A 25,603-nucleotide genomic window follows, 5' to 3' on the forward strand; every position below is an offset into this window, starting at 1 on the left:
CAGCTTCTCAATTCACTTGGGGTGAGGTACCAAGTGACAGAGTTTCTGAACATGTCCTAAGCGTGAAGGGACTGAGATTGGAAATGTGCCCTCTTCTCCCGATGTGCATTCTGTCCTCGGCTGACGCTGATCAAGAGCCTGAGTTTGTTTCATGTTCTATATCTGTTTTTACTGAAGCAATTGGAGTTGATGCATGTCTGGTATACCCAAGGGCCAATCTCTGTCGTGCTCATTCTCCCTTCCCTTTTCTTCTGGAACCATTCAGAAAAGGGTATGTGTGGGGGTGTGGGAGGCTTAGTGCCCAAATGCTCCACTGGAAGAATGTGGCAGAGCCAGATGTGAAATGGACCTCCCCTGAGTGAAGGATTCACAACCCAGAGCCACAGCACATATTGGAGAGGAATGGCTTTCTAACTGAACTCTGGATTTGTAACATTGTGCTATCCCACATCCAAGTCAAAATGTCTGTCCAGATTAGACATCAAAACTGGCCTGTTATCATCTCTGATTTTTACTGAGCATCTTTGAAGAAGAAAGAGTCCTTTGGGGGCTAATTGGTCCCAGGCCTGAGAATTGGACATGGTTTTCTATGGCTACTTCAGAAGAAAACTTCCAATATTTTAAATCCAGGTACCACATAATGTTTCCACTGGAGCACGCACATCCAGAGCATCATAAAAGGAGGGGAAACGTGCGTTATTTGACTCCAACAGCACAGAATCAGTTTTTCGTGATAGTAAGAGTAGGATGGCAAGAGTTAATGTTGTAAAATCCACCGTACTGTCAAGCGTAAATAAATCCAATGAAACTTGTTCAGATAGTACTCAGGCAATACTAAAGCGGCCATTAGGAAATCATCCAAGACCTGAGACACATAAAAACTTTATTAGATCACTGAAATAAAGTGCAAACAAGTTTGTCTTAGAAAGATCCAAAAATCTTTATGCTTTCAGTCTGACGAGCCATAAAACAGTGCCTGACAAATTTTAAGTGATATTCTAATTAATCACTGGATTTTTATAGCTTCTCGTAAGCTGTAAGTTCGATATTAACAAGGCAGCAGGAGAGGAAATCCCCTTGTACTGAGCATGAGTTCTAAGTCTTTGCATAAACCCAATGGTCACCTAGGCCAGACTTTTGTGTTAAGCATCTGCTAGGGACAGAATGGACCATTAATCTAAAAATTATCATTATTTCATGTTGGTTGAAGTAGGATGAAAGTGTGCCCAAATTTCACAAACTGATGGAAAATTGTAACAGCTGTGTCTCTGTCTTGTACAGGAAACACTTTCTGGGGCATTTTTACATTGTTCCTTTGGTGAAACTAATACTTTGTAATACACTAATAACACAGCTCCCTTTAATATCATCACACACTTAATAATTACCATGAAAAAGTATGACCCAACTCTTTTGAATATAAAAACTTCTGATTTATAATCTTCAATTGGATGCAGGGATGGTGTCGACAATCTACAATTTTATTCCTAGAGAGGGATTTTGTTAGAATGGAGGCAGATTTTTTTTAAGTGTCTGCCCTCGGGCAGCTCCAATGAGGACCCAGAACTTGCTTTCAAAGAATGAATTAAAAACTTCTTAAAAAGTGACTATCAGATCACCACTTCAGTTCTCATTTTCTAAAAATTACAAAACTCTTTTCAGTAAAGATGTTCACCTACCTCATAATATAAGGGAGCACTATTGCCTACAGGTTTCTTTGCTTTCTTAGACGTAGTTCCAAGAAGGGCATTTGATTCATTGATCTGTAAGAAAATCAAATTCATCTATGACGAACAAGAGAAGCGCACTTAAAGAATAGTTAGGTATATGTAAATTTCAAATACTTAGGTGACTTGAAGGGTTGGGAAACCTAGCAAGGAAGAGATATTCATTAATTAAGTAAAAAATTTATAGGCACTTTGGTAAAGCTGTTAGTAGTTACAGGCATATGCACCACCTGCCAGGACTTTCCTATGTTGTCATTCCTCTCTGACCTCTGACAGCTAGCCTTCTCTGTAGACTTAATTCTTCTGGTTTGTTATGGACTTTCCTACAACAGTAAATAGTTTAGTCTTTTATTATTCAATCTTTTATTAAATAGATAATTCCTCAAAGAGCCTAGCAGGGAGTCTGGGATGGCTACAGAGGTTTGGTCAAATGAATGTGTGTAGAAAGGGCACTATTCATGGGCCTAAACTAATTCTTCCCGGTTAAACAGTTCACATTGATTCTAGCTAAATTTTGTTTAAAAGAATCCACCCAAATTTACCCAACAGCCCAAGAATAGGAAAGTCTTATTTAGTTTATTACTTTATTCTGTTATTTTAGGAAAAAAAAAAAAAAAGTCTTCAAGGGGCTTAGAGGTGAAAGGGACAGGTACCTGCTGTAGAATGTCTTGCCATGATACGATACTGAAGAATTTGCGCTGAGGGACCTGGACGGCAAGAGTCAATGCTCGAATGGGAAGATCGTCCTCAATCCGGTTTCCAACTACAAAAGCGATGGAGCCCTTCCAATCATTCTGTTCAAAAAAAAAACAAAAAAAAACCAGAAGGAATTAAATGATAAATACTCCTGGGTAGGTTTTGTGTCTAAGGCTTCCACCAAAAAAACAAGGTAATTTTCACTTTAAGCCCTACCTTAAAGGTAAGCGTTGAGCGTAGTGTGTATAAATTTCTGACTCAAGTGGCCGCAAGGCGGCAGTGTTGCACCAAATTTCATGTAACTCGACCAAAAAAACCCATTTTCTTTTGAAACTAGACCTTTAATTTTAAGGCAGACAACGTTTTAAAAATGGCATGCTTTCACAAGAATGCTGTCCAAGAGTAATTTGGTATTAGGAAGAAATAGTTCGTTTCATGTTACAAATATATATTAAGAAATAATCTTGAAAGCAGAAATCTTTGTTTTGTTCTCTGATACATCCTAAGACTGTAAATAGTGCTAGGAGCATAGTAGGAACTCAATAAACTCTTGTTGAATATTGGGTAACATTGAATGAGTTGCCAAATGGGCTTTTATATGGGGTAAAAATTTAATCCCTGAAGTTTTGGTAAAGCACGGAACTAGAACACAGCTTTTCCTCCTCATGTAACACGAGAATCTCATTGCTAATTCACAAACGAATACTTCCCCCCACTCCCAGACATAGGCTAAAATATTACACTTGGACATGAAATTTGCATCAAATAATTTAAAGAAATGTTACTAAATGTTACAATATTCTTATTCAGCAATCCCTTTCTCTATTATGATGATAAATTCTCTTGAGAAGAAGCAGCTGGCTGGAGAGTAAGAATGGAATTCACTGAATTACCCACTGTGCGGTGCTGGGTGTCAAGGTCAGGCACACCAGGTCTAGTGCTTTTGCACACTCACAATCCTATGGGGAGATGGAAGAAGCAAACTTGATAAAGACATTTGGAAAGAGAGATAAATAATAAAGGGGGGCACACTAACCACGTGTCTTCTCTAGGCCTTACTTCCCCCATTTATAAAATAAAGGAGTTCGGACAGGGTAATACCTAACGTCCCTCTAGCTCTGCTCTAGAAATCTGATTCAAAAAGAGTAAAACTTCTTGTTGATGGATTCCAAAACAACGTCTACGATGAGGTGAAAGGATATTACACAAATTTAATGAATTGCATAATTTTCTGTGGTGCTCTGTGGTTTCTGTCCAGTCCATGGTCAGGGTGATGACAGAACTAGGGTTTAGGAGGGAGAAAAGACCTCAGTGCAAATTCTTTAGCATCGAATAATCAGTACCCTTAAAGGTCTCTTACTTCTCTCCACAGAAACTTACTAACTACCTAACAAAACCCACCAACGTTGCATTCAGAACAAAAACCACACATGAAAGCAGAAAAATGTGTATTTTACCTACAAAGTATGTGCGTGTGTGTGCATATGTACTTGTAGGTGTGGCTCGATGTGTTTGCCTCTGTTATATTGGGTTTAAGACCTTTTTCATTTGTTTGCTAATTCACCACAGGAAGACTGAGCATCTGTTGTGTTTTTTTTTTTTTTTAATATTCTGATTTTCAAAGTAGGTATGACATTTATAATGTATTCTTTTGACAAAAAAAAAAAAAAATTCCACTATCACCAAATGACCTTTCCCGCATTGGATGCCTTTCTTATCTCTTGTCTGCTCCCCCAGTCAGTCAACACTGCAACTATAATCATTAAAGAAGGAAAATCTCTTTTATTCTCACAAGAAAGTACACGGTTCCTGAACAGGCAATACCCCCAGCTTCCTGTCAGTTATACTTCCTGACACTGAAGATTTTAATGACCACCTCTACCTTATCCCCTCCCCAGGGCAGATGTCCTCGCCAATATTTGAAAGCTGATGGGGACAAGGAAGGACTGCCGCTCCACTCTTTGGGGGACAATTCAGAAAGAGGGCATCACGGTACACCATCTAGGCACCATCTACCCATTAGTATCAGGTGTCAAAGGCAGGTGTTGACTATTTCAGACCAGAAAAAAATAAGGGAGGAGGAGGAGGAAGGAACTAACAATTATTGAAATCTGCCATGTGCCAGGCATATGTTATCTCATTGAATCCCTGAGTAATCCCTTTAAATAGGTGCACTAATACTTTATAGATGGAAAAACAGAGACCCAACGAAGTGAAACAACTTGTTCAAGGTCATTTTGGCACGGAGACCACATACGCGGCTTACAATTTTGTGATCATTTTGAAACGGTTCTGAGAGCAAGCCTTTGGGGTCAGAATGCCTTTGCATAATCCTTCAATTGCACCTAATGGCTACCTCATTCATAGTAAACATAATAGATGAAGATTTATATCACATGTTAAAGTGTATAAAACCTTCAAAAATAGATGATGTAGTAAATCCTTAAGACATCTTAAGATTACTTTTTTTTTTTTTTTTTTTGAATCGATGATAGTTTTACAAAGGCTCAAAGAGGTTAAGGAAATTTCCTAAGCTTGTCTCTCTCCAAGCCAAGTGTTCTTTACTTTGCCCTGGATGCACCTTAACACGAGATCTGTTCCTGTGATTCATGGCACTATGCTGAAAATTCTGGGCCCGGTCTCTCCACTGGAAGGCGTCTGGAGAGTCCAGCTAAAACTCCATTTTTCTCATCTGCACTCGCTAGCCCACCAAACTCCTGCTCCCGGAATAGGATCTGTTTGGAAAAATGGGACCCATGAAGGACTTTATCTGAGTCATGGATTAGTGTCTAATCACATTGCCAGAACCCAGGTAAGCATGAAATGGACTGATCAGACAGTAATAATGCAAATCAAGAATGTCTGCAGAGAAGGATGCACTCACTAGTGTGCTGCACTAGGGGGCAGCGACATGTCAGGAAATGCACAATATTCAACTAATGAAAAGCAAGTCATTGCCCTGGGGTCTAATTAGGAAGAATCCTTAAATGAACAATGCTCTGTGGAGATCATTTCTGAATCTTTCTCTTGGGACTTCAGGATAACTGTAGATTACAAATTTCCATGAACTGGCAGCAGTTTTAGAAATAGGAAATTGTTTTGGAAAAAATGGGACACAGATTTGGTAAAAAGCTATTAAAAACACCCCTCCGCCCGTATTCCCCCCCCGCCCGCCAACATGCCGTTAAACACAGTCCTTAAATTTGGGTTCACAGGGCACCAAGAGAAATTGAGTACAGAGAAAACAAATGTTGACAGACCATAGGGGAGAAATGAACACACAGCACGCACTCTGGTGAGTTCTGACCAACTGCCACCGTAGGAGGGTTTGTTTAACACAATTCAAGAAGTTTGGGGTAACTCTTAGCATACGCCTAGACAAAGAAAGCATTCATAGTCTTAGAAAAACTACACTGGATGTATCCGATGGTGAAGGATCCGGGGTTTTAGCCTGGGCACACCTCAAACACCTTAGCAAATAAAGTCAGCTCTCTGTTGCCTGGAGGTATACTGGACACAGCTACAGCTGAGTCTTGCCCTCCAGCAGTTATCGATAAAGTCATTCCAAGGATGGAATGAAGTCATGTATGGACACAATCCATTACCTTCTATTTACTTTACCAGCCTCACCTAATTGAAGCTTAGCAGCAGGGCGTCTTAACCCAAACACAGACATCCCAGCCTTCCGAAGCGACAAAGTATTCACGTTAATGCAGCGACCCTGGCTGTCTCACATGCACCTACTGTCCCAGACACACAGGGTAGATTGATAACGACTTGCCTTTCCTATATGGCAAACTCTCCAGATTTCACTTCGGCATTCCTACCTCCTAAGATAGTTACAAAAACCCTTTCAAAAACAAGTGAAAACTAGCTTTTGGCCCATGGGAATGTGATAGCTTCCTCCTATTAGCACAAATAATCAGGTAGGGGAATGGCAATGCCACACAACACACGTGGTCTCTCCCTCTGCCTTCGCTGGCCTGTGTCAGGGGGCCTTCTGCCCTCAGAGACCTGCCATGAGATTCCCACGGTCCGCTACCTAGTACCGATTGATCCTGACGAGCTCTATGAACCAAGAACTGTCACAACTTTTATTTGGAGGAGATGTACAAGCCCCGAATAAAACCGATGAGGCATTTGAGGAGTCAAATTATTTTCAGAGCTATTGAACACCATCCAGATAAGCAAACCTGTACTTTAGGTCGATACTCCACTGAAAAGATGACCTTCTTGTTAAGTAGATTTACTGCCAGGGGACAGGGATTTGTGAACGTCTTTCTCATACCAGGTTTTTCCTTCAAAAGGAGCCTTGGATCTCCATCAGCAAAAGAGTGTTAATGTGGGCTGTTGGCCAGCAGAAGAAATATTTTTATTACATAGACCCGGCTGCTACAATCGTATGTGTTAAAAAGGGGTTGTAATTATAAAAAAGTTAGGAATATAGATTAAAAATGGGTACATGCTGTTATCTAACAAACAAGAACAATACAATTTCCCAGGATATGCAGTTACCTCACCGCTTTGACTGCCTTTACTAAACAAATTCTTATTATACATTCTTCTCTAACTACAGATGCCTCACAATCTCTGATAAATACTGTAGTCTGACGTGGTCATCATACTATTATAGCTGCTCCTTATTTAGGAATTGGTTCATGTGGCTGTCATGTGTTCTCAACTGGATCATGAGCTCTTTAGGTCAGAAATTAGGTTGAATCGCTTTTGTACCTCATGGTGCCCAGCAGTAACTGGGAAATAGAGCAGGGCTCTCTATAAATATCTGTTGATCAATATTTTAAGGCAACAGAGAATGTGCTTGGACGGCGAGACTTTGGCTCTGTGAAATCATAAGGCACTAGAAGGTAGCATATCATGAAACCGTGATGCGCACACGGTCTGCAGCTATGAGGCCTTTTAGGAGGGGAACAGGCTGTATCTGATCCAGCATGGTTTATGGCAGGCGTCTGTGACAAGAGTTTGGGGCGTTAGGCCCTTGCAGCTGTGCCTCCGCTAAAACAGGTTTCCTGGGAGTGGCTCAGTCGAGCAACCAGATGGTAGGGGAAGGAGGCAGCTCTTCCAGATAAGAGGGGAAGAGCCAAAGACTCACATACAAACATGCATGTACTATAAAACCACTCCTCCCTCTCTTTTCTGCTTTCTCCCATCACCCAACAAGAGGGACCTCCATGGCCTGCTCCCTCCTGCCCTCCACCCAACTGCCTACAGGCTGCAAGTCCTGTGACTCTCTTTCTTGGTCCTTATGAAATTCTTACGAGCCTGATTTTATGGCCAGAGAATATTAGGGTGAGGCGGGGAGGGAGGAAAGACAGAAGCCGCACAGGGTATCAGGGGCCAGATGTGCAGAATCCGAACCTGACACATGGGGCATCGCTGCCCCATCCGTCCTAACCTTCTGACCCTCAGCAGGAGTGTTCTGGGTCCGATTGCCCCCACTCTTCCCGACTGCCCGGTGAGGTTGTGGCGACAACGTGAAATCCCCCCATGGTGGGAGTATCGAAACGACAGCAGTGCTAAATGCCGTGAATCAGGGCTTTGCCCCTAGAGAACCGGTGGGTAAACATTTACCAGCACGTCAGGGCCCCGCCCCAGGAAGGCCCATGCGTCTAAGACTGACATAGAGATGCCAAGACCGTCTCTAGAAAAATACTGAGGACCAAGCAGTTTCTCTCCATCTGTCACACTCCCCACCCCCCCATACATGTTGTGCAGCGCGTGCTTTGTGAAGTGATATTGTCTGCCCATGCTGTTTCTGGTGTGACCCAGTCTGAAGTGCTGTCCTCCCAAATGAGCTTTATGAAAAGCAGACGAGAGTGAGGAGAGAGAGGCCACTACGGCAAGAGCTGGGCCAACCCAACCCGAGGCTCTCCTTTCCTCCCGACCACCTCGGGGATACTTTTCCACTCAGGCATCTGACTCACTGGACCACTGCCGTGGCGGGGTCGAGGGGAGGTTGGTCCCCGAGCACCTCTCACCCACAGGCAGCGAGACTCCGTCACACTTCAGTGACCTCCTGGAGAGGTGCAGGTCCTCGTGGCATAGTGATTAGGAGCCTGGGCTCAGGAGGCCGACTTCTTGGATTCAAATTTTAATGCATCGTCTGTGTGTCCCTGGGCAGGTTACTTAACTTCTCTGTGCCTCAAGTATAAATGAGGATAACCACAGTACTTGCCTCATGGGATTGTTGTGAAGACAGAATGAGTAAACCTACAGAAGGCCCTTCTGAGCACAGCACCTAGGAATGATCATAGGCATCACCATGGATCTTATTTTTGGTGGGGGCTTCTGTTCTTGGTAGCCATTAAAACAAATATGGTTATTCCATACATGTTGTTCCCAGCGGGGAGAGCTTATGAGTGAATCAAGAAAAAAAATCAAGCAGAATATCAACAGCTGTATCATGAAAAAGAAAACCTTAATTTGAATGACAATCTGTAGAATAACTCTCTTTGATAACGATAAACTTATTAACTGATATACTTCTAAAACATCTTAGGTCCTTGGAAGGGCAAAAGTCACGAACATACTATGCTTAAAATTCTAAAGGTATGTTCTTTGCAGAGCTGTGGGAAAAAACGCGAGAGTGTGGCAGAAGGGGGCTTGAAATCATTTTGAGCTTGGAAGAGGCCAGGCAGAGACACAGACTCATCCCCAACTGGGCAAGACCCCAACTGGAGTCAGGAGAGAAGGGCAGAGGTGACCAAGGAGGCAGTGAGCTCGGAGGAAGCCGCACAGAGGGCTGGGGCAGACAGCTGCACCGGACTAATTCTCATTAGAGACGGAGACCCGCTCACTGGGCTTAAAAAAATAAGAACACGATCACACGTTTGGTATGTGAATTGCAAATATTAATCTGATTAATTGTATGGACGCAGACCTGAAGCCCAGATGCCACGCAGGGCTAGTTCTTAAAAACAAAAACGAAGTGATTAAAGTTTATTTTTGATAGAGAGCGTTCATGCACCTCTCTCTCCAGATCAGACAAGTCCCTGGCCTGTGGCTATATTCTGGGTCCTCAGGGCCCCTTACAGGGCTTTCTAGAATTCATCACCCCCTTCTCCTGAGCAGAATGCAATTTATCCACGTCGCCTCCTATTCAGCTCAGGGCCTTAATACTTGATTTGTTAACTAGACAAATTAATATACCCCACAGCATTAGTGACTGGAACCATCTTAGAGTTTTTTGGGTTTTTTTTCTCTCCATGCTATCTGCATTTTCAGAAAAAGAATCTGAGCGACCCCTGGACTAACTCAAAGGGATGCCCTGCTAACGGGGGTATGTTAGCAGTGGTCTGGGCCAGTGGAAAAGGCTCCCCTAGAATCATACCACCTAGATAACTTCCTACTTTGCCCATTGGCCTGGCATATCGTAGCATTCAATAAACGTTTCTTGAACTTAGCAGCCAAAACCACACAGTAAGGAGAAATTTTTACACATGTTTAGAATGGGAAGGACAGCTAAGTATGTGGCATTTTATCAGGTGCACTCAGAACTTCAGAAGGAACTATGCCTCTGAATCACGGAGCATTTGAAGTAAAGAAAGGATATATTCCTTTGATAGGTAGACAGCACTGTAATGTCTTCTGTTCACTGATGAGAGCTCAGCCGTCCAGAACCATCTTTACTGTGCACGCACGTGCTATCTGGCTGGTTTTCCTTCTTCATGAACATTAGATGTGGTCACTAACTAAAATTATTGAAGTTCTGGTGCAAAGACACAGAGCCTTGAAGTGTTGTTCACTTCTGCCTCTGTGGTTTCTTAGACAAATGACGTTGGAACTACCTTTGTGCCTCAGTTTCTCATTTATAAAGATGAGCCTAATAATACAAGCTTCCAAAGGTTTTTCTCAGGGCTCCTCTGAACAAACACACCCAGGATCATTTTGTAAACTGTAACGTACCGTGCAAAGGTAAAACATTAATAGATTAAATAATTCTTATTTCCCCTAGAAACTTTGGCAAAAATGGGTTCAAAGAGCTGGTTGCTTCTTTAGTTTTGAATTTGGCTATGTCCTGCCGATCTTCTTTGGATGCTTTAGCCTCTGAGGTTGGCTGTCTGATCGTTTTTCTTTCGTTTTTCAGAGTCCTTGGCCCATCCCACTGATGTAGCACATGAGCCTAATTCGGTTTTGCTCCGTGCATCAGAGAGTTTTAAGACAGCTAGTAAAACACCACATGGAAAAGCTTTGCAGGGAATTCTACTCCACAGAGAAACCACAGAAACTACGACACACCTTAACTATCTCCCCACCCCCAACAGTTGGCTAAAATTACGGCTCCATTACGTTGGTACAATCCAACCGGTTTTGTTGCTCGGAGCAAAATCTGAGGTCCAGAACGAACTTCAGAACATAAGAAGTAAGGCAAACCTCAAAAGGAAACACGCTTCTTTGGGTTTTCAAACAAATATTACATATCAGAGGCATTCTTCTAACGGAGGAGACCAAGCAAAGGGAAGAGGGGTCCTGCTAATTGCGCCACAAACGTAAAATGGGAATCGGGGACTCACCCCAAAGAAAGGAGATCCCTTTTCATCATCAGATATTAAAGGCTACAACTTGTCATCAACTCCATCCTCAGACATGGGACCCTCTTGTCCCTCCCTCAAGTCCCTTCAGTGTTGAGTTGCTATCTCCCACATTAAAAATGAAGATGTATGTTCAAGACTCAGTATTAGCTCATGATTACCCTCTCATAGCCTTTTTCTTTGGTTTTTGTTTTTTCCCATCTTCATTTCTCTTTTTTAAATGCCATTTATCCGCTGAACGTTATGGGTATGTTCCATAAATTTGTATGGCCTTGGCACTGAGACTACTCAGAGGGAAAGAATAACCAGCCAATACTCTTCCTAATGCATCATCCGTGCCCCATAGCTGCTGCTGAGTTCATTACGTGTCACGGACAACTCATTTTCCTGTAATTAATCCGAGTGTCCTCACTTATTTGTTTACTACACAAGCACTGATGGAGTTTAATTTCCACATCCATCTAGAGTGAGTACAGGATCCCCAAGGATGCTGCTGACCACCACAAGGATACCAGACTATCTTGATTGTAAACACTCCATCTTATTCTCTTCCAAATTCAATGAACTATTCAAGAAACACCAATATTCCGGCAACCAAATTATGATGTGGGAAGGAAGGAGAATCTAAGGATGGTCCTAGGGCAATGCCAGGTCTTCTAGATACCCAAGGTTGACCATGCTTATAGGGAATGATGCGGTTAATCTGAAAACTCCCAGAGGGTGTCTCAAAAAAGCTTCAAGGGTGCCCCTTGAGCAACAATGTGCTCAGGAATCTGTGATCTGCCTCAATTCAACAAGAAACAAGCAGCAATTCTACCAAAAAAGCATTTGTTAGTGTGATTAAACATCTGTGATATATGAAACTGCAATGGTTACACAAAAATGACTAAGATAGGAGTTTGAACGTAAGCAAACTATCTTTATATTTCAAAATAAGTTCCTTAAAAGACCTTTCCTTTGTTCAGGCTGCTTAACAACCTCAACTTCTCTGGCCCATTAAGGGAGTCAGGATTTGCAGCTTTCCAGAGCTGGCATTGTGCAGTGACCTTGACTTCTCCAGCCTCCCAGAAAGCAGGAGTTGTTCAATGAAGGCCAGAGGTGGTGGAGATCTGTCTCTGGTGAGAACACTGGGATAAGACCCCCAAACTGACAAGCAAAGGGTAAAAAGGACTCATCAATATCAACCAGTCCTGCCGGGTGGGCAGAGTAGAGCATGGGTGGGTGTCTGAGGCAGTTCTTGGGATCTTTCTTCTAGAATGCTCATGACTTTCTTGAGATCTCCACTCCACTGCTGCTGTGTTAGGGAAGAGTTTCTCAGGAGGCTGACAAGAAGGTGGGGTGGAGGAGAGCCAGGAAGGAAGGCGTCACTGAAGTCAGGGGAGGAGTGGTATATATCGTCAAAGGCAATTAGAAGGTTACCAGTGACCTTAGCAAGAGCAGTTCTATTTGAATGAAACTGCTTCCTGCTCATTCCTTCACTCCTGCAACACTATCCACCCTCATAATTCACATATCTCCTTCACCATATGAACCTTGTGTAAAGACCATGTGACTAAGTATTCCAAGTTAATGATTATGATAAATTTCAAGCCCTCGATCTGGATATGGTTATTAATTTTCTCCAATTACACAGGTACATGGAGTCTATTTATTGGTTACATCAGGGCAGTAATTCACTATAATTATTCCTTTCCTATTGATTCCCTAATATAGTCCTTACAATAGCTCTTTCAATGGTGTAATAAAAAGAGAACTGGCTTTAGTATCAGAAAACCTGGTTATTAGTCCTGATTCCAACCACATGGTCTTGGAAAAACACTCAGATACTCAGAATATGGACCTTAGTAAAATAATACTTATAGTGGAGAGTCATTCATTCATTCAACCAATATTTACTGAGGAGTTACTAAGTGCCAAACATCAAAATGGGCATTAGGAATAGAATGCACAGGCATGGGACATAATTACTATCCTTAAACCATATCAGCCTGGGAAGGAAATACACAAATAAAAGTGAAAAGATACTATATATGAAAGTATTTCATAACTATAAATCACTGTACAAAGTATTTTTTTTAATTATTATACTGTTCATTCTAATTTATTCACTAATAATGAACATTTACTAAGTGGGGACCTATGTTGTATGTGCTACTCTAAAAATGGAGGATACAAAAATGGATAAGAGCAATTAAAGGTAATGAACTCTATCTGTATATCTCAACATGGCTGACTTCAAAACACAATGAACACTGAATAAAAAAAAGACAAATTGCAGAACTGGTAAATAGAATATGGAAATTAAAAAAATATAGTCATCATACAGTAACATAGAGTAATCATACAGTGAACAGTACTATATATCATTCATGGATATAGATAAAGAAGTTCATAGATAGGCTGAGAGGATATGCCTTAAATTCTTGTTGGAGTTTGTTTCTGGGAAGAAAGAGAAAGAAATAGAACAGGGAGTGGCGGTAAGGACAAAGTTTTCAGGGTTTTTTCAGCGTTTACTTAAGAAAAAAGAAAGACAAAGTAGCAACTGTCAATTTTTCATGATACAATTTTCCATGGTACAAATGTGCTTGTTATATTATTCTTTGAGCTTGTCTGATTTTAAAAAGTACGGAAACGAAGTCTCGGGTCTCAAAAGACCCCCACAGTCTGGTAGGGGAGACAGATATATGAAAGTCACAATGTAAGGTGATAGGCATTTTACTAGACCACATCTCTCTCTGTGTCTTAGGCAAAGTTTCATGGGCAGATGCCACTTAAAAGAAATAGTGAAAGGAATTCTTCAACTATGTCTCTTGCTTGTCCACTTTCTCTCTACACAGTGGCCTCACTTCCACTGCCTCAGAAAAGCAAAATTTTCCTGCTTGTGTTTCCTCCCCTGTTCACATTTCATCTCCATGCATTCTTCATGAGTCTCAAGAACTTGCTCTTTTCCTTGGACTGAGGAAGATTCTAATCCCTCCTCTGCTGTTCTAGACCAATGATTCACTTTCCTTTGACCTTGTCTACAACTTTGTTCCTTCAATTGTCCCATCTCGCCCTCTCCAGTTTTCCAGCCCTTCTTCTCCTTTCCCCTCTATGGCATTTCACATGGATAACTATCTTTACCTAGTTCCAGTCTTCCCACTAACCGATTCCCATCTGATCTCCTTTTCCTCATAATTAAACTCCCCAGAACATGTGACCTACACTTGAGGCTTCCATATACTGATAAGCTCCATGTGTTGTTTTTTTTTTTTTCATTTCTTTAAAAAAAAAAATTATTCTCAAGATAGCTAACCTACAGTGTAGTCTTGGGTTCAGGACTAGATTCCAGTGATTCATCACTTACATATAACACCCAGTGCTCATCCCAATAAGTGCCCTCCTCAATGCCCATCACCCATTTTCCCCACCCCTCAACCCCACCCCCATCAACCCTCAGTTTGTCTTTTGTATTTAAAAGTCTCTTATGGTTTGCCTCCCTCTCTATTTTTATCTTATTTTTCCTGCTCTTCCCCTGTGAACATCTGTTAAGTTTCTCAAATTTCACATATGAGTTAAATCATAGGATATCTGTATACAGATATCATAGGATATCTGTATTCCATTGTGTGTGTGTGTGTGTGTGTGTGTGTGTGTGTATACACTACATCTTCTTAATCCATTCATCAGTTGTACATTTGGGCTCTTTCCATAATTTAAGCCTATGTTCTTAAACTCTATAGTCTTGCTTCCAACTCCCTCCTTGATCACCATTACCACCACCATTCACCCTATTGAAATTACATCCTTGAAGGTCACTAATGATATTCTTATCACCAAATATAGTTGCCTTGCCCTTTTCTCCCCACATCTCCATATGTGGGTGACTTTACCCTTCTCCCTGATCTAACTTCCAGGACTCCACCCTGTCCTCATTCTGTCTTTACTACTTTGGATGTTCCATCTCTGACCATCAGGCTCTTTCTTTTCTTTCTGTTTCATACATGAGGATCTTTTAGATATTCCACAGAATTCTGTTCTTAACCTTCTGTTCTTCTCCTGGCACATACTCTCTACTGGATATTTTAGCTGCTCCCATGGAGCACCTCTCTACTGACAATCCCTAAGTTTATGTTTCCAACCATGGACTGTGAGCCTATGTTTGACTTCCTGATGAACATTTCTACTTTGATGTTCTACCATCATCTCAAACTCAGTGTATCTAAAAGCTGAGCTCTTTGCCTCTCTCTAGCCTAAAAACAAAACAAACAAAATCTTCCACATCACAAACAGTAAAAGTCATCCAAGTTCATCCTGCTAAATTAGTTGATTTCTGAGACTCTCCATTTCTCCCAGTCATCATAACTTCAAATCCTCTCCCATTCTCCTCTCGGCTGGAAGCCACAGTTACTTTCTTCCTAGGGTTTCTTGAATATGCCCCTTCCTTTTCATTTTCATGACTATTCTCCTAGCTCAACTTATAACTACCTCGAATCTGGACCATTGAAAACAACTTCCTCAGGGTCTAGTCAAGCCTCTAGCTTCTTCTATCTCCAAACTATTCATTTTCCTAAGACATCAAATTTATCATTTCACTCTTCATTTACAGAAGGTATTTTAATTGTCAACTCTTGGACTCTAATGGAGTAGAACTCAAAGCCCTTTACCTGCCCTTCCTCAGATATTTTTAATACCATACTGTCTATTACTTTTCTAAAGTCTTACAGCTCAGGTAAATTTCTCTGTGTAAAATGTTGAACTTCAACTCTCTCATGTAAATAAGAATAATATGTTGTTGTGAGGATTGACCATGATAATATGTGTAAAGAACCTAACACAGTGTCTGGTTTATGGCTAACTGTATATCACAAATATGCTCTATGTTTTCCCAGTTCTCTGCTCACCTCAGCCTGGTCTTTTTATACAGAATGTCTTCCTTCCAGCTGAAATTCCTGCTTGATTTTTCCCAGCCCAACAGTGATCTCTATGTCCTCTGACTACCTATAAAAACTCACTGTCAGTACTATGCTAGTAATATGGGACATACATTGTGATCACTGTATTAGGGTATGTCTTAAACATTAGTTTGCCTCAGACACATGCTTGATAAAGCACAAATAACTGGGCTCCACCCTGAATCTATGATTCAGTAAGAATGGGGTGGGGCCTGAGAATCTACATTTCTTGTAAGTTCCTCACTATTGCTATGGCTTCTGGTCCAGGGATCACACTTTTTTTTTTTTTAATTTTTTTTAATGTTTATTTATTTTTGAGAGAGACAGAGACAGAGTGTGAATGGGGGAGGGGCAGAGAGAGAGGGAGACACAGAATCTGAAACAGGCTCCAGGCTCTGAGCTGTCACCACAGAGCCTGACGCGGGGCTTGAACTCATAAGCTACAAGATCATGACCTGAGCTGAAGTCGGACTCCCAATGGACTGAGTCACCCAGGTGCCCCAAGAGATCACACTTTTAGGAGGACTGGTGTCTGTCATTCTCAGATTGTAAGCTCCCGTAAAACAGAATTGCTGCATTGTTCCTTTTTCCACTGACCCACCCTCTTTCTTCTTTTCTCTCTTTTTAAGTTTACTTACTTATTTAATTTTGAGAGAGAGAGAGCATGCATGAGTGAGCGGGGGGCAGAAAGAGAGGGAGAAGAGAATCCCAAGCAGGCCGACGCTATCAGCATGGAACCTGACACCGGGCTCAAACTCACAAACCGTCAGATCACAACCTGAGTCAAAACCAAGAGTTGGACACTTAACTGACCAAGCCATCCAGGCACTCCGTCCCTTTTTTATATACTCCAGGTAGTACATTGGACAGTAATTTAACATGGAAGAAACATGTTTTTCAACGGAATTTAATGCAGACTCCATATTCACTAGCTGGTGTAATCAGTCTTAAACCATGTCCAACATTTTAAAATCTACTGAAATGGAATGACTTAGTCAATGACAGGTAAATAGCATACTATTTGTTTATAAAGAAAAGCCCATTAGATATAAACACAGGCAGACAACCCTCAATTCTTCATGTTAGTGGAGAGGTATAAGAACTCTAGGAATTAAAAAAAAGAAAATTATTTGTATTTTCCTTGGAATGCATTTTAAAAGTTATGTTTTGGGATGGGCCTTACACTCCAGAAATTCATAGTGTTTTAAGTATTTTCCCCATGAAGGGATGTTTCTGTATCAAGGACCACTGTCTGCCTTCTCTAAAACAGATGATGGATGGGTGGGAAGAAAGATTAGGAGGCAAGTGTCAATAGCAAAATAGGACAGAGGAATGAAAATGGGGAAAACTTTCAGAAGACAATGAAAGGGTAATTCTGTCTCCAAACCTGGGGAAGATAATGGCTGGCCACTTAATCATGGCCTAGTCTCCCTGTGGACTACCCACATCTCAGCTACTCCTGGGCTGAAGGCATATTATGTAAAGAAGTTCCTGCTGGATAGCTGACATTTTCAATGTTTAGAATTGACTAGTGGGGAAGGTCTATAAAGATTAACATAAGAAAGATCTAGAAAGGCATCCACTTTGCCTAGCTTGCCTTTGTTTTAATCTCACTTTTTCCAATCCAAGCTAGGGTGCAGACTGTTTCCAGTTGAATTAATTTAAAACATGTCAAGCACAATTGTTCTGTGTCTACATGTTTATTTGTTTGACTGAAGATTTTCATCAACCAAATTAAGCTGGATGACTTTAAAGACTTTTTTTTAGTAGCTGAAACTCAAAAGAGAGAGAAAACTTTTAACCATCCTTTTGCTGGAACACTGACTGGCTCCTATAATATAATTAGAGGGGCATCTGCTTGGTTCATTTTAAGTGTCCGACTTTTTTTTTGGCTCAGGTCATGATCTCGTAGTTTGTGAGATCGAACCCCACGTCGGGGCTCTGTGCTGATGGCATGGCACCTGCTTGAGTTTCTCTCTCTCTCCCTCTCCCCTGCTCTCGTGCAAGGGTGCAGGTGTGCACCCTCCCTTTCTCTCTCTCAAATAAATAAACATTAAAAGAAAAATAATAATTAGCCATGGTGGTGAGGCCAACCAACAGATAAAGTAAAAGGAAGAACCCTAAAGAAGCCACAAGCAATCTTTCAGCAAAGCTGCAACGGGAAAAGTGAAGTGCACGCCTTGGAGGATGAGCTGGCTTCCTCAGCTGTTTTGATGATGGTGTTAATGAGGGTACAGCCAGAGGTCTCCTCCCCATATGGACTTCACATTTGCAAATTCGGCTCCACATGACCAAAACCTTTGATCTCTAGATAAGACTGTTCATTATTGAGCACAGAGGCACTAAGCAAAAAACCTTCTTGAGAAAAACAGGCCACATCCTTACTTTAAACATAATTTAAAGCATACAGCCTTCTGACCGAAAGTGTCGTCTTTATCACAAAGAGTAATACTGTGTAATATGTCTATAGTTCCTTCCATAGCAAAGGTTGAAAATATGGTCATAATAAACCATTTTTCCACATTTTCCTAGGTTAGTGCTAAATGAAGAAGTTAAGCAAGATAATAACAACAGGTGTTCTTGAATGTTTCACTTTATAATTACAATAACAAGTGTAAAGAAAGAAACCATTTTTATACTTGCTCAGCCTTCTAAATATGCGATGTGAAGATATAAGTGGTTGACCTCAATATTCCTAACCTTGAACTAGTTTGACCCAAACTCAGATATTATGTACATATATGGAGTCATGTACATTTCTGGAGATCGTATGTTTTTTTTCATGGATGTTTATATAATTTGGGGGGGGTTCCTTCTCCATTTTCTATTTCAATGTACACTGCCTGAGAAACTGGGCCATTGCCTGTCCCCCCAGGGCCACACACTCTAGTCATATTTAGTAGAAGACGCAATAAGAACAACACAAAGAATAATGATTGTGAGGCAGGAGGACGAGGGGAGGCCAGGAAACAGACTTTTATGTAATCTTAGAAAGCAGTTTGCAAGTTTTCATCCCGAAAATATTGAGTTACCATGGAAGTACTTAAAAGCAAAGGTAGGCTTAAGCAGGCCCTTCTCTGCATGAAGTAGTAGTAACAGGGTGGGGGGGGGGAGCCCTAGGGATCATTCTTGAACAGGTTTTATTTAACTACTTTTATTAAAAATATGAAACTAGATTACAATGAAATCTAAAATCCCAATCCAATGCTGGGTGGCTTCTTTCATCGTCATTTAGTCTAATTCCTTTATTTTGCAGATGGAAAGAAAAATCTATGACATCTTGGCAAGTTGACACAGAGAGAGAGAAGCATGTTCTGATTTCCAGACAGTGAGCCTTCCTCTGTCACCCTGTCTTGCCGTCATTATCAGATATTGTGACAATGACACTGTGCCGAGGGGATAGCTCAGCACTGCAGGGAGATTTCACAAAGGTCTCTGAGCTGAGCAAGCACATATATCAGATGAGATTCAGTGTGGGAAGTCTAAGCGAATGCTTTGAGGAAAACATAATCCAGTCATAAGTTTAGGTGATCGACTATAGGGAATGTGTCTATATGTAATGCTTCCCATAACCATCAGCTCAACGTGCTACAGGTCTATTGAAGGGCCTTTGCTCCTCCTGTCTGGAAAAAAAAGGAGGAGTTAAATAGAAAACATTATCCTACCATTTTACGAAACCAGAGTGTCCTCATGGAAAGTTGTGTTGAGTTTTAGGCATAACACTTAAAAAAGGATTGAACAGCTGGAAAGATTGACAGAATGGCAAATAAACTGGTCATGAGGAAGGAGGGACTTCAGGGGGAGGATTGACTAAAACAAATTTCGGATAGACGGGGGAAATATACAGTAGGTCTTAGTCTCTTTAGGGTGTTGTAATGGAATACCACAGACTTGGTGGCTTATAAACAACAGACCTTATTTCTTATAGTTCTAGAGCCTGGGAAGCCCAAGATCAAGGAATCTGCAGATTCAGCATCTGGTGAGAGCTCACTTTCTGGCGTATAGATGGTGATCTTCTCACTAAAACCTCAGATGGAAGAAGGGGTGATGGATCTCTCTTGGGTTTCTTTAATTAGGGCACTCATCCCATTCATGAGGCTCCATTCTCATGACCTAATCACCACCTAACGCTCTTGATTTCAGCTCAAGTCATGATCCCAGGGTTGTTGGATCAAGCCCCACATTGGGCTCCATGCTGAGCATGGAGCCTGCTTGAAATTTTCTCTCTCTCTCTCTCTCTCTCTCTTCTCTTTCTCCCTCTACTCCTGCCCAGCTCAGGTGCACTCTCTCTCTCTCTCTCTCTCTCTCTCTCAAAAAGAAAAAAAAAAGATTGATAAGCCACTTGTACTCTCATCCATTACTGATGGGGGTGTAAATTGCTGTAAACCCTTTGGAAAACTCTATTGTAGTAGCTACTAAAGCTAAGCACATGTCTATCATATGACCTAGCATTTCTATTCCTAAGTATATACCCAAGAGAAATGAGTACAAATGTCCAAAGAAAAATTTGTACAAGACGTTTATAGCATTGTTTGTAATATTTCAAATTAGGAATGACCCAAATGTCAATCAGCAGGAGAATGCATAAAAAAATAATGGCATATTTACACAATGGAATAGTATAATTCCCTAAAAAAGAACACACTACTTATACTGCAACAGCATATATGAATTTCACAGACATTATGTTGAGCAAAAAGGATAAATTGTGTATTAGTTCATTTACATAAAATGCAATAACAGCAAAAAAATTGAGGATGTTAGAAGTCAGAGTTGTGTGAACTCCCTGGGCTATAAGTATCAACAGATGAAGGTGTGAGGAAACCGGCTGTAGGTCTGGAAGTGTTCTAGATGATGGATTACAGGGGTGTATACATATGTCAAAGTATATCGGGCTGGACATCTATTATTACTGTTTGTTTGTTTGCGCACAATAGAAAAAGAAGAAAACTAATGGGACGGGAAGAACATGATTTAAAGGAGGGTAGTTTTAGTACAAATAATAGGAAGGATTACTGCATTTGTTTTGTCATTTTTCCAATTGAGATTGACTGAATATGTTCCAGGCACTATTTCCAGAGGGGAGACCCAAAGATAATACCACTCACTTCTCGTCCTTGAGAATTTCACAGTCACGTGAGAGGACAGACCCATCAATAACTCTAATAAGCATGGTAAGTGCCATCATCATGTTATTCATAAGAACCATGGAAACATGGTGAATCAAATGTAGGAAATGAGAAGTCAAGGGATAGTTTCATGGAGGAAGAATATTTGAGTTGTGACTTTAAGAAAGAGAAGAAGTTCAACAAGCGGTGTAGGAGAAGGAAGGATATTCTAATATATATATATATATATATATTTGTATCTATATATCTATATCTGGGCTTGCTGGCATTGTGACATCAAGGGGACTTTTGCAGCAGGTCTATGGATCTGGGCTGTGTCACAGTAGACAGCAAGGCTACACTGTGTATCCTTTAGTAAAGCATCCTGGGCTTCTGGAGGATCCCTAGTGAATCATCACCCTAACCTCACAGTATTGCTTTTGACTTGTTTCGTTTTTACTTTTATTTTCATTATAGTGAAATACAATTCTGTGTGTGTAGTTTTTGATATAACATACACAATTATGGTAAATATTTTAAATGGAAACCCACAATGAAGAGACTTCAAAGTCTGGATATGTTTCTAAAATTTCTTTTAAGTATCATGTACTCAGGTAAATATTCTGGATTTTCATGAGATCAAAGAAGAAAATAATAATCAACCACAACCTGAGGCATGTTCTGGTACTGTGCAAAAATCATTAAAACATTAAAAATGTTTGCATTTCTAAAATGAAAACAACTTGATTCTTTCAACATAAAAATCTGATTAACTTATTATTACAAGTGATATAAATGTTGGATGGAAATAGAGCTCAAAGGTTGTATTGTTAAAAGTTGAACAGGCAAAACAGTTTTTTAAATCAAACTGCCTATCATGTTTTGTTAAAGGTCATGATTCCAATAAAGAAAATTTTTAATCACTAATGAAGGAAAAATTAAAGAACACAATAAATCAGTTTCATGCAATAAAGTGTTTCAAATAAAATCTTCTTTTAAATCAAGGGTGTCAATAAGGTAATTACTAAACATTTTTAAACATATAATCAGAACTTTTAACACAATCTGTTATGTAGTTAAACATAAGTGAACATTTTTAGACATGAAATACTTAGTTGAACCGTGAAAAATAATTTGTATGGGCATATCATAGTAATGTAGCCTTATGATCTTGCAGGGGCAAAGCATTTATCTACTGAAATGATAGAGCAACCTTTTGGAAAACATATAAATCAGACTAGTAAAATTTTAATCACTATTGATAGAGCTGTAAAAGTTCCATGTAAAAGTATTTTAATAATACCTAATATGCAAAGTTCAAGATGCTGAAGGTAATTAGGTATTTTTTATTGATCTGGTATAGCAAGATGGAAAAGCATTTGTGATATCTCAAACTATTTCAATGGGTACCAAGAAAAATGGTTTCACTGAGAAGTATTTACTTGACAACAGTGCCAGAGTGGTAACATGCATAAAGTCTGGAGTTGCAGCCCACATTTTTTTTTTTTAAGTAGGCTTCACACCCAGTGTGGAGCCCAACAGGGGGCTTGAACTCAGTGCCCTGAGAACAAGACCCTGAGATCAAGCTCAGTCTGAGCTGAGATCAAGAGTTGGACATTTAACCCACTGAGCCATCCAGGGACTCCAACAGCCCACAGTTTTGAAGAAAATTTCAGATGTTTTGTTTTCATCCCAACTCAGTATGTATTCAATATATTCAGCTGATACAATAAGAGATGTATATGAAGTCAATATTAGTACCTTCTTTATAAATTTTCCATTTGTTACCATAAGGGGTTTTAATACATATTTTTAAAATTTATTTACTTTTGAGAGAAAGAGAGAGACAGAATGTGAGCAGGGGAGGGGCAGAGAGAGAGGGAGACACAGAATCTGAAACAGGCTCCAGGCTCTGAGCTATTAGCACAGAGCCTGATGCAGGGCTTGAACTCATGAACCATGAGATCATGACCTGAGCCAAAGTTGGACGCTTAACCAACTGAGCCACCCAGGAGCCCCTATTTATTACCATATGTTAAACAAACACTAGAGATAATTAAATAATATATCTGAAGAGAGCTCAAGATTGGACATTAGAGAAATATTAGAACCCAGCTGGGCAACACATAGTGCTAGCATTGCACTGACTGAGAAGAAATCATGCCAAGACCGTGTGTTCATTTTAATGTAAATCTGAAGTGGGAGTAGTTAAACATTTGAAAAGTGCAACTAACTTTTAGGGATTTGGCTTTAGTGAAATATTCTACTATGAATTTCAATACTTTCTTTAGCTTTGTCAGAGAGAAATGAAAACATTTTGCCCATATAAAATTAAAGTGAACCATTAAAAGAGATGCAGAAGATATATAGAAACAAATGAATAAAGAGTACAACTTGAAACAAAGCAATCAATTATAAGAGAAAAATAATTTTTTGTTTAATAAATTATACAGAAATGGGTTTATTATTTTATGACAAAAATGCAGAGCACGATGAATTATTAACCTCTTTCAATTTATTCAATCTTCAACTTTAGCCACAGTATGCAATGTTAACCAAGTAGATTTAGGGTGATCAAAAATTTATAAAATTAAGTCAACTAATTGAATGTGACATTCCAAGAAATGGTTTTGTGACTTAATTGATCATAAATAAATTAAATATAAAAAAACTCACACAATATTATGAAGGCTAGAAAAAATTTCAACATAATTATTCGCAGTTCAAAGGCTGGAATTATAAGAAATCCAAAAGTATAATTTACTTTTAGTATGACAAATGATATTGTTGATATTGAGAGAAATCCTCTACATACAGAGAACTACAAATTGCATAACGACTACCATTTTAAAAGGAAAGTCACAGAAGAGCCTATGCACATTTCTTCATGTTACCTCATGGCTCAGACAAGGGCAACTTTTAGGAAGTGAAACCCATCAACCAAAGGCTGCACCAACACTTCTGAAAACCAACAAATGATTTGGAAATCATCGGAAAAATGTGATGAATGATAAGGACGAAAAACTATACCATCTGGCAAGGAGTTTCATAAGGTACACATAATTGAGTTTATATAAAGAATAAAAAGTAATTTAATTGTAAAAAAAAAGAAAGAAAAAGTAATTTAACTGTTAAATTTATATGTTGATTTCCATGTAATTGTGCCAGTTAACATATTTTTAATTTTCCCTCCTGGATGAAGGCAGGCAAGAAGAAGTTGAGAAGGTGATCGTAATGGTGTTGGAAGTTACGAGGCGTGAAAAAGAAGGAAGTGAACTAGAGAGGCCACAGTAATAAGATTTGCTGACCAATTTGTTATGAGAAGAGATGGGGCTAGGGTGTTTCTAACTTCAATGAACAGGATAGTTAGTACAAGTTCTGAACACACTGAGTTTGAAGACATGTGTAACGACCAGATGAAAATATATAAAAGAGTAATAACAACAATAATTAGTATATTATCCTATAATAACATAATAATGATTATTATTATAAATATTTATACTGGGCTACATAGTGTTCCACATTCCTTTAGATACTGTATTTGATTTTCATGCTGCTCCAGTAAATATAGTCACACTATTATTACCAGGAGCTCCTCGTTATTGAGGCCCTACTATTCCTGCATTCAGCAATGTTATTTGAGCCCCTCCATAGGCCAGGGGTTGGTGATGTATCAGTCAGTAAGATGAATCCCTGCCCTCATGGAGCGGACGTTCTCATGGAGGAAAATAGACAATAATGAAATATATGTAAAGTAGAAGGTCAGGAACAGAGTCAGGGTTAAGTGGATGGAATGTGATGGTGTAGTTTAAATAGGATGGTCAGGGAAGGAGATATTTGGACAGAATCCTAAAGGAAGGGAAAGAGCGACTCACATGATTATTTTGGGAAGGGTCATTCTGGGAAGAGGGCACAGTAAGAGCAAAGATGGCAATGTGTTTTTGATGGGTCTGAAGATCAGCAAAAAGGCCAGTGTGGCTACCATGGACTGAGTGAAGGGGAGAGTCACAGAAGATTTGAGATGAAGTCAAAGTAGTTAGCAGAGGAGACACACACACACACACACACACACACACACAGTCTTTAAAGCCCATGGTAGACCACTCGGGATTTTACTCAAAGTCTTGTGTATTAAGAGAAACACTCTGACTGCTATATGGTGACAAGACTCTAAGTCAGCAAGAATGGAAGTAAGAAACCAAGTTCTAAAGCTCTTGAGCTACCTGTAGCTTAGGCAGGTGATGATGATGGCTTAGAATAGGATGTAACAGTGGAGTTGAGACCAACAGGACAGATTTTAGAAACATTTCAAAGGTGGAACCAACAGGATTTACTAAAAATTAATTATAGAGTGCAGAAAAGAGGAAGAAAACAACAAATGCAAGATTTTTGGCCCTAGTGATTCACTGGGTGAGTGGCGAATCCACTCAATGAGGTGAAGACGTAGGAGGAACAGGTTTGAAGGGGGAAAATATGGGATTTGGGTTTGGAGTCTGAGATATTACATGTTAGATGCCTTTAAATCCTCTCAACAATTGCTTTCATATCTGTAATGGAGGTATGACCACTGTCCCTCTTTTATGGTT

The 25,603-nt window shown here is 40.0% G+C and overlaps 1 protein-coding gene across 6 annotated transcripts in view; it reads right to left on the bottom strand.

Annotated features, from left to right (window-relative positions):
- The window catches only part of SPAG17 (sperm associated antigen 17), a 241,090-nt gene that overhangs the window by 205,743 nt on the left and 9,744 nt on the right, over positions 1–25,603 (bottom strand). For all 6 annotated transcript variants that reach the window (XM_042993865.1, XM_042993867.1, XM_007075678.3 and 3 more), the window contains exons 2-3: positions 2,381–2,521; positions 1,680–1,763 (exon numbers count right to left, since the gene is read on the bottom strand). In XM_042993865.1, coding sequence (XP_042849799.1) covers positions 1,680–1,763; positions 2,381–2,521 — 225 coding nt within the window. The remainder of the gene's footprint in view (positions 1–1,679; positions 1,764–2,380; positions 2,522–25,603) is intronic.

Source organism: Panthera tigris, chromosome C1 (assembly GCF_018350195.1).
Source record: "Panthera tigris isolate Pti1 chromosome C1, P.tigris_Pti1_mat1.1, whole genome shotgun sequence".
NCBI classification, from domain to species: domain Eukaryota; kingdom Metazoa; phylum Chordata; class Mammalia; order Carnivora; family Felidae; genus Panthera; species Panthera tigris.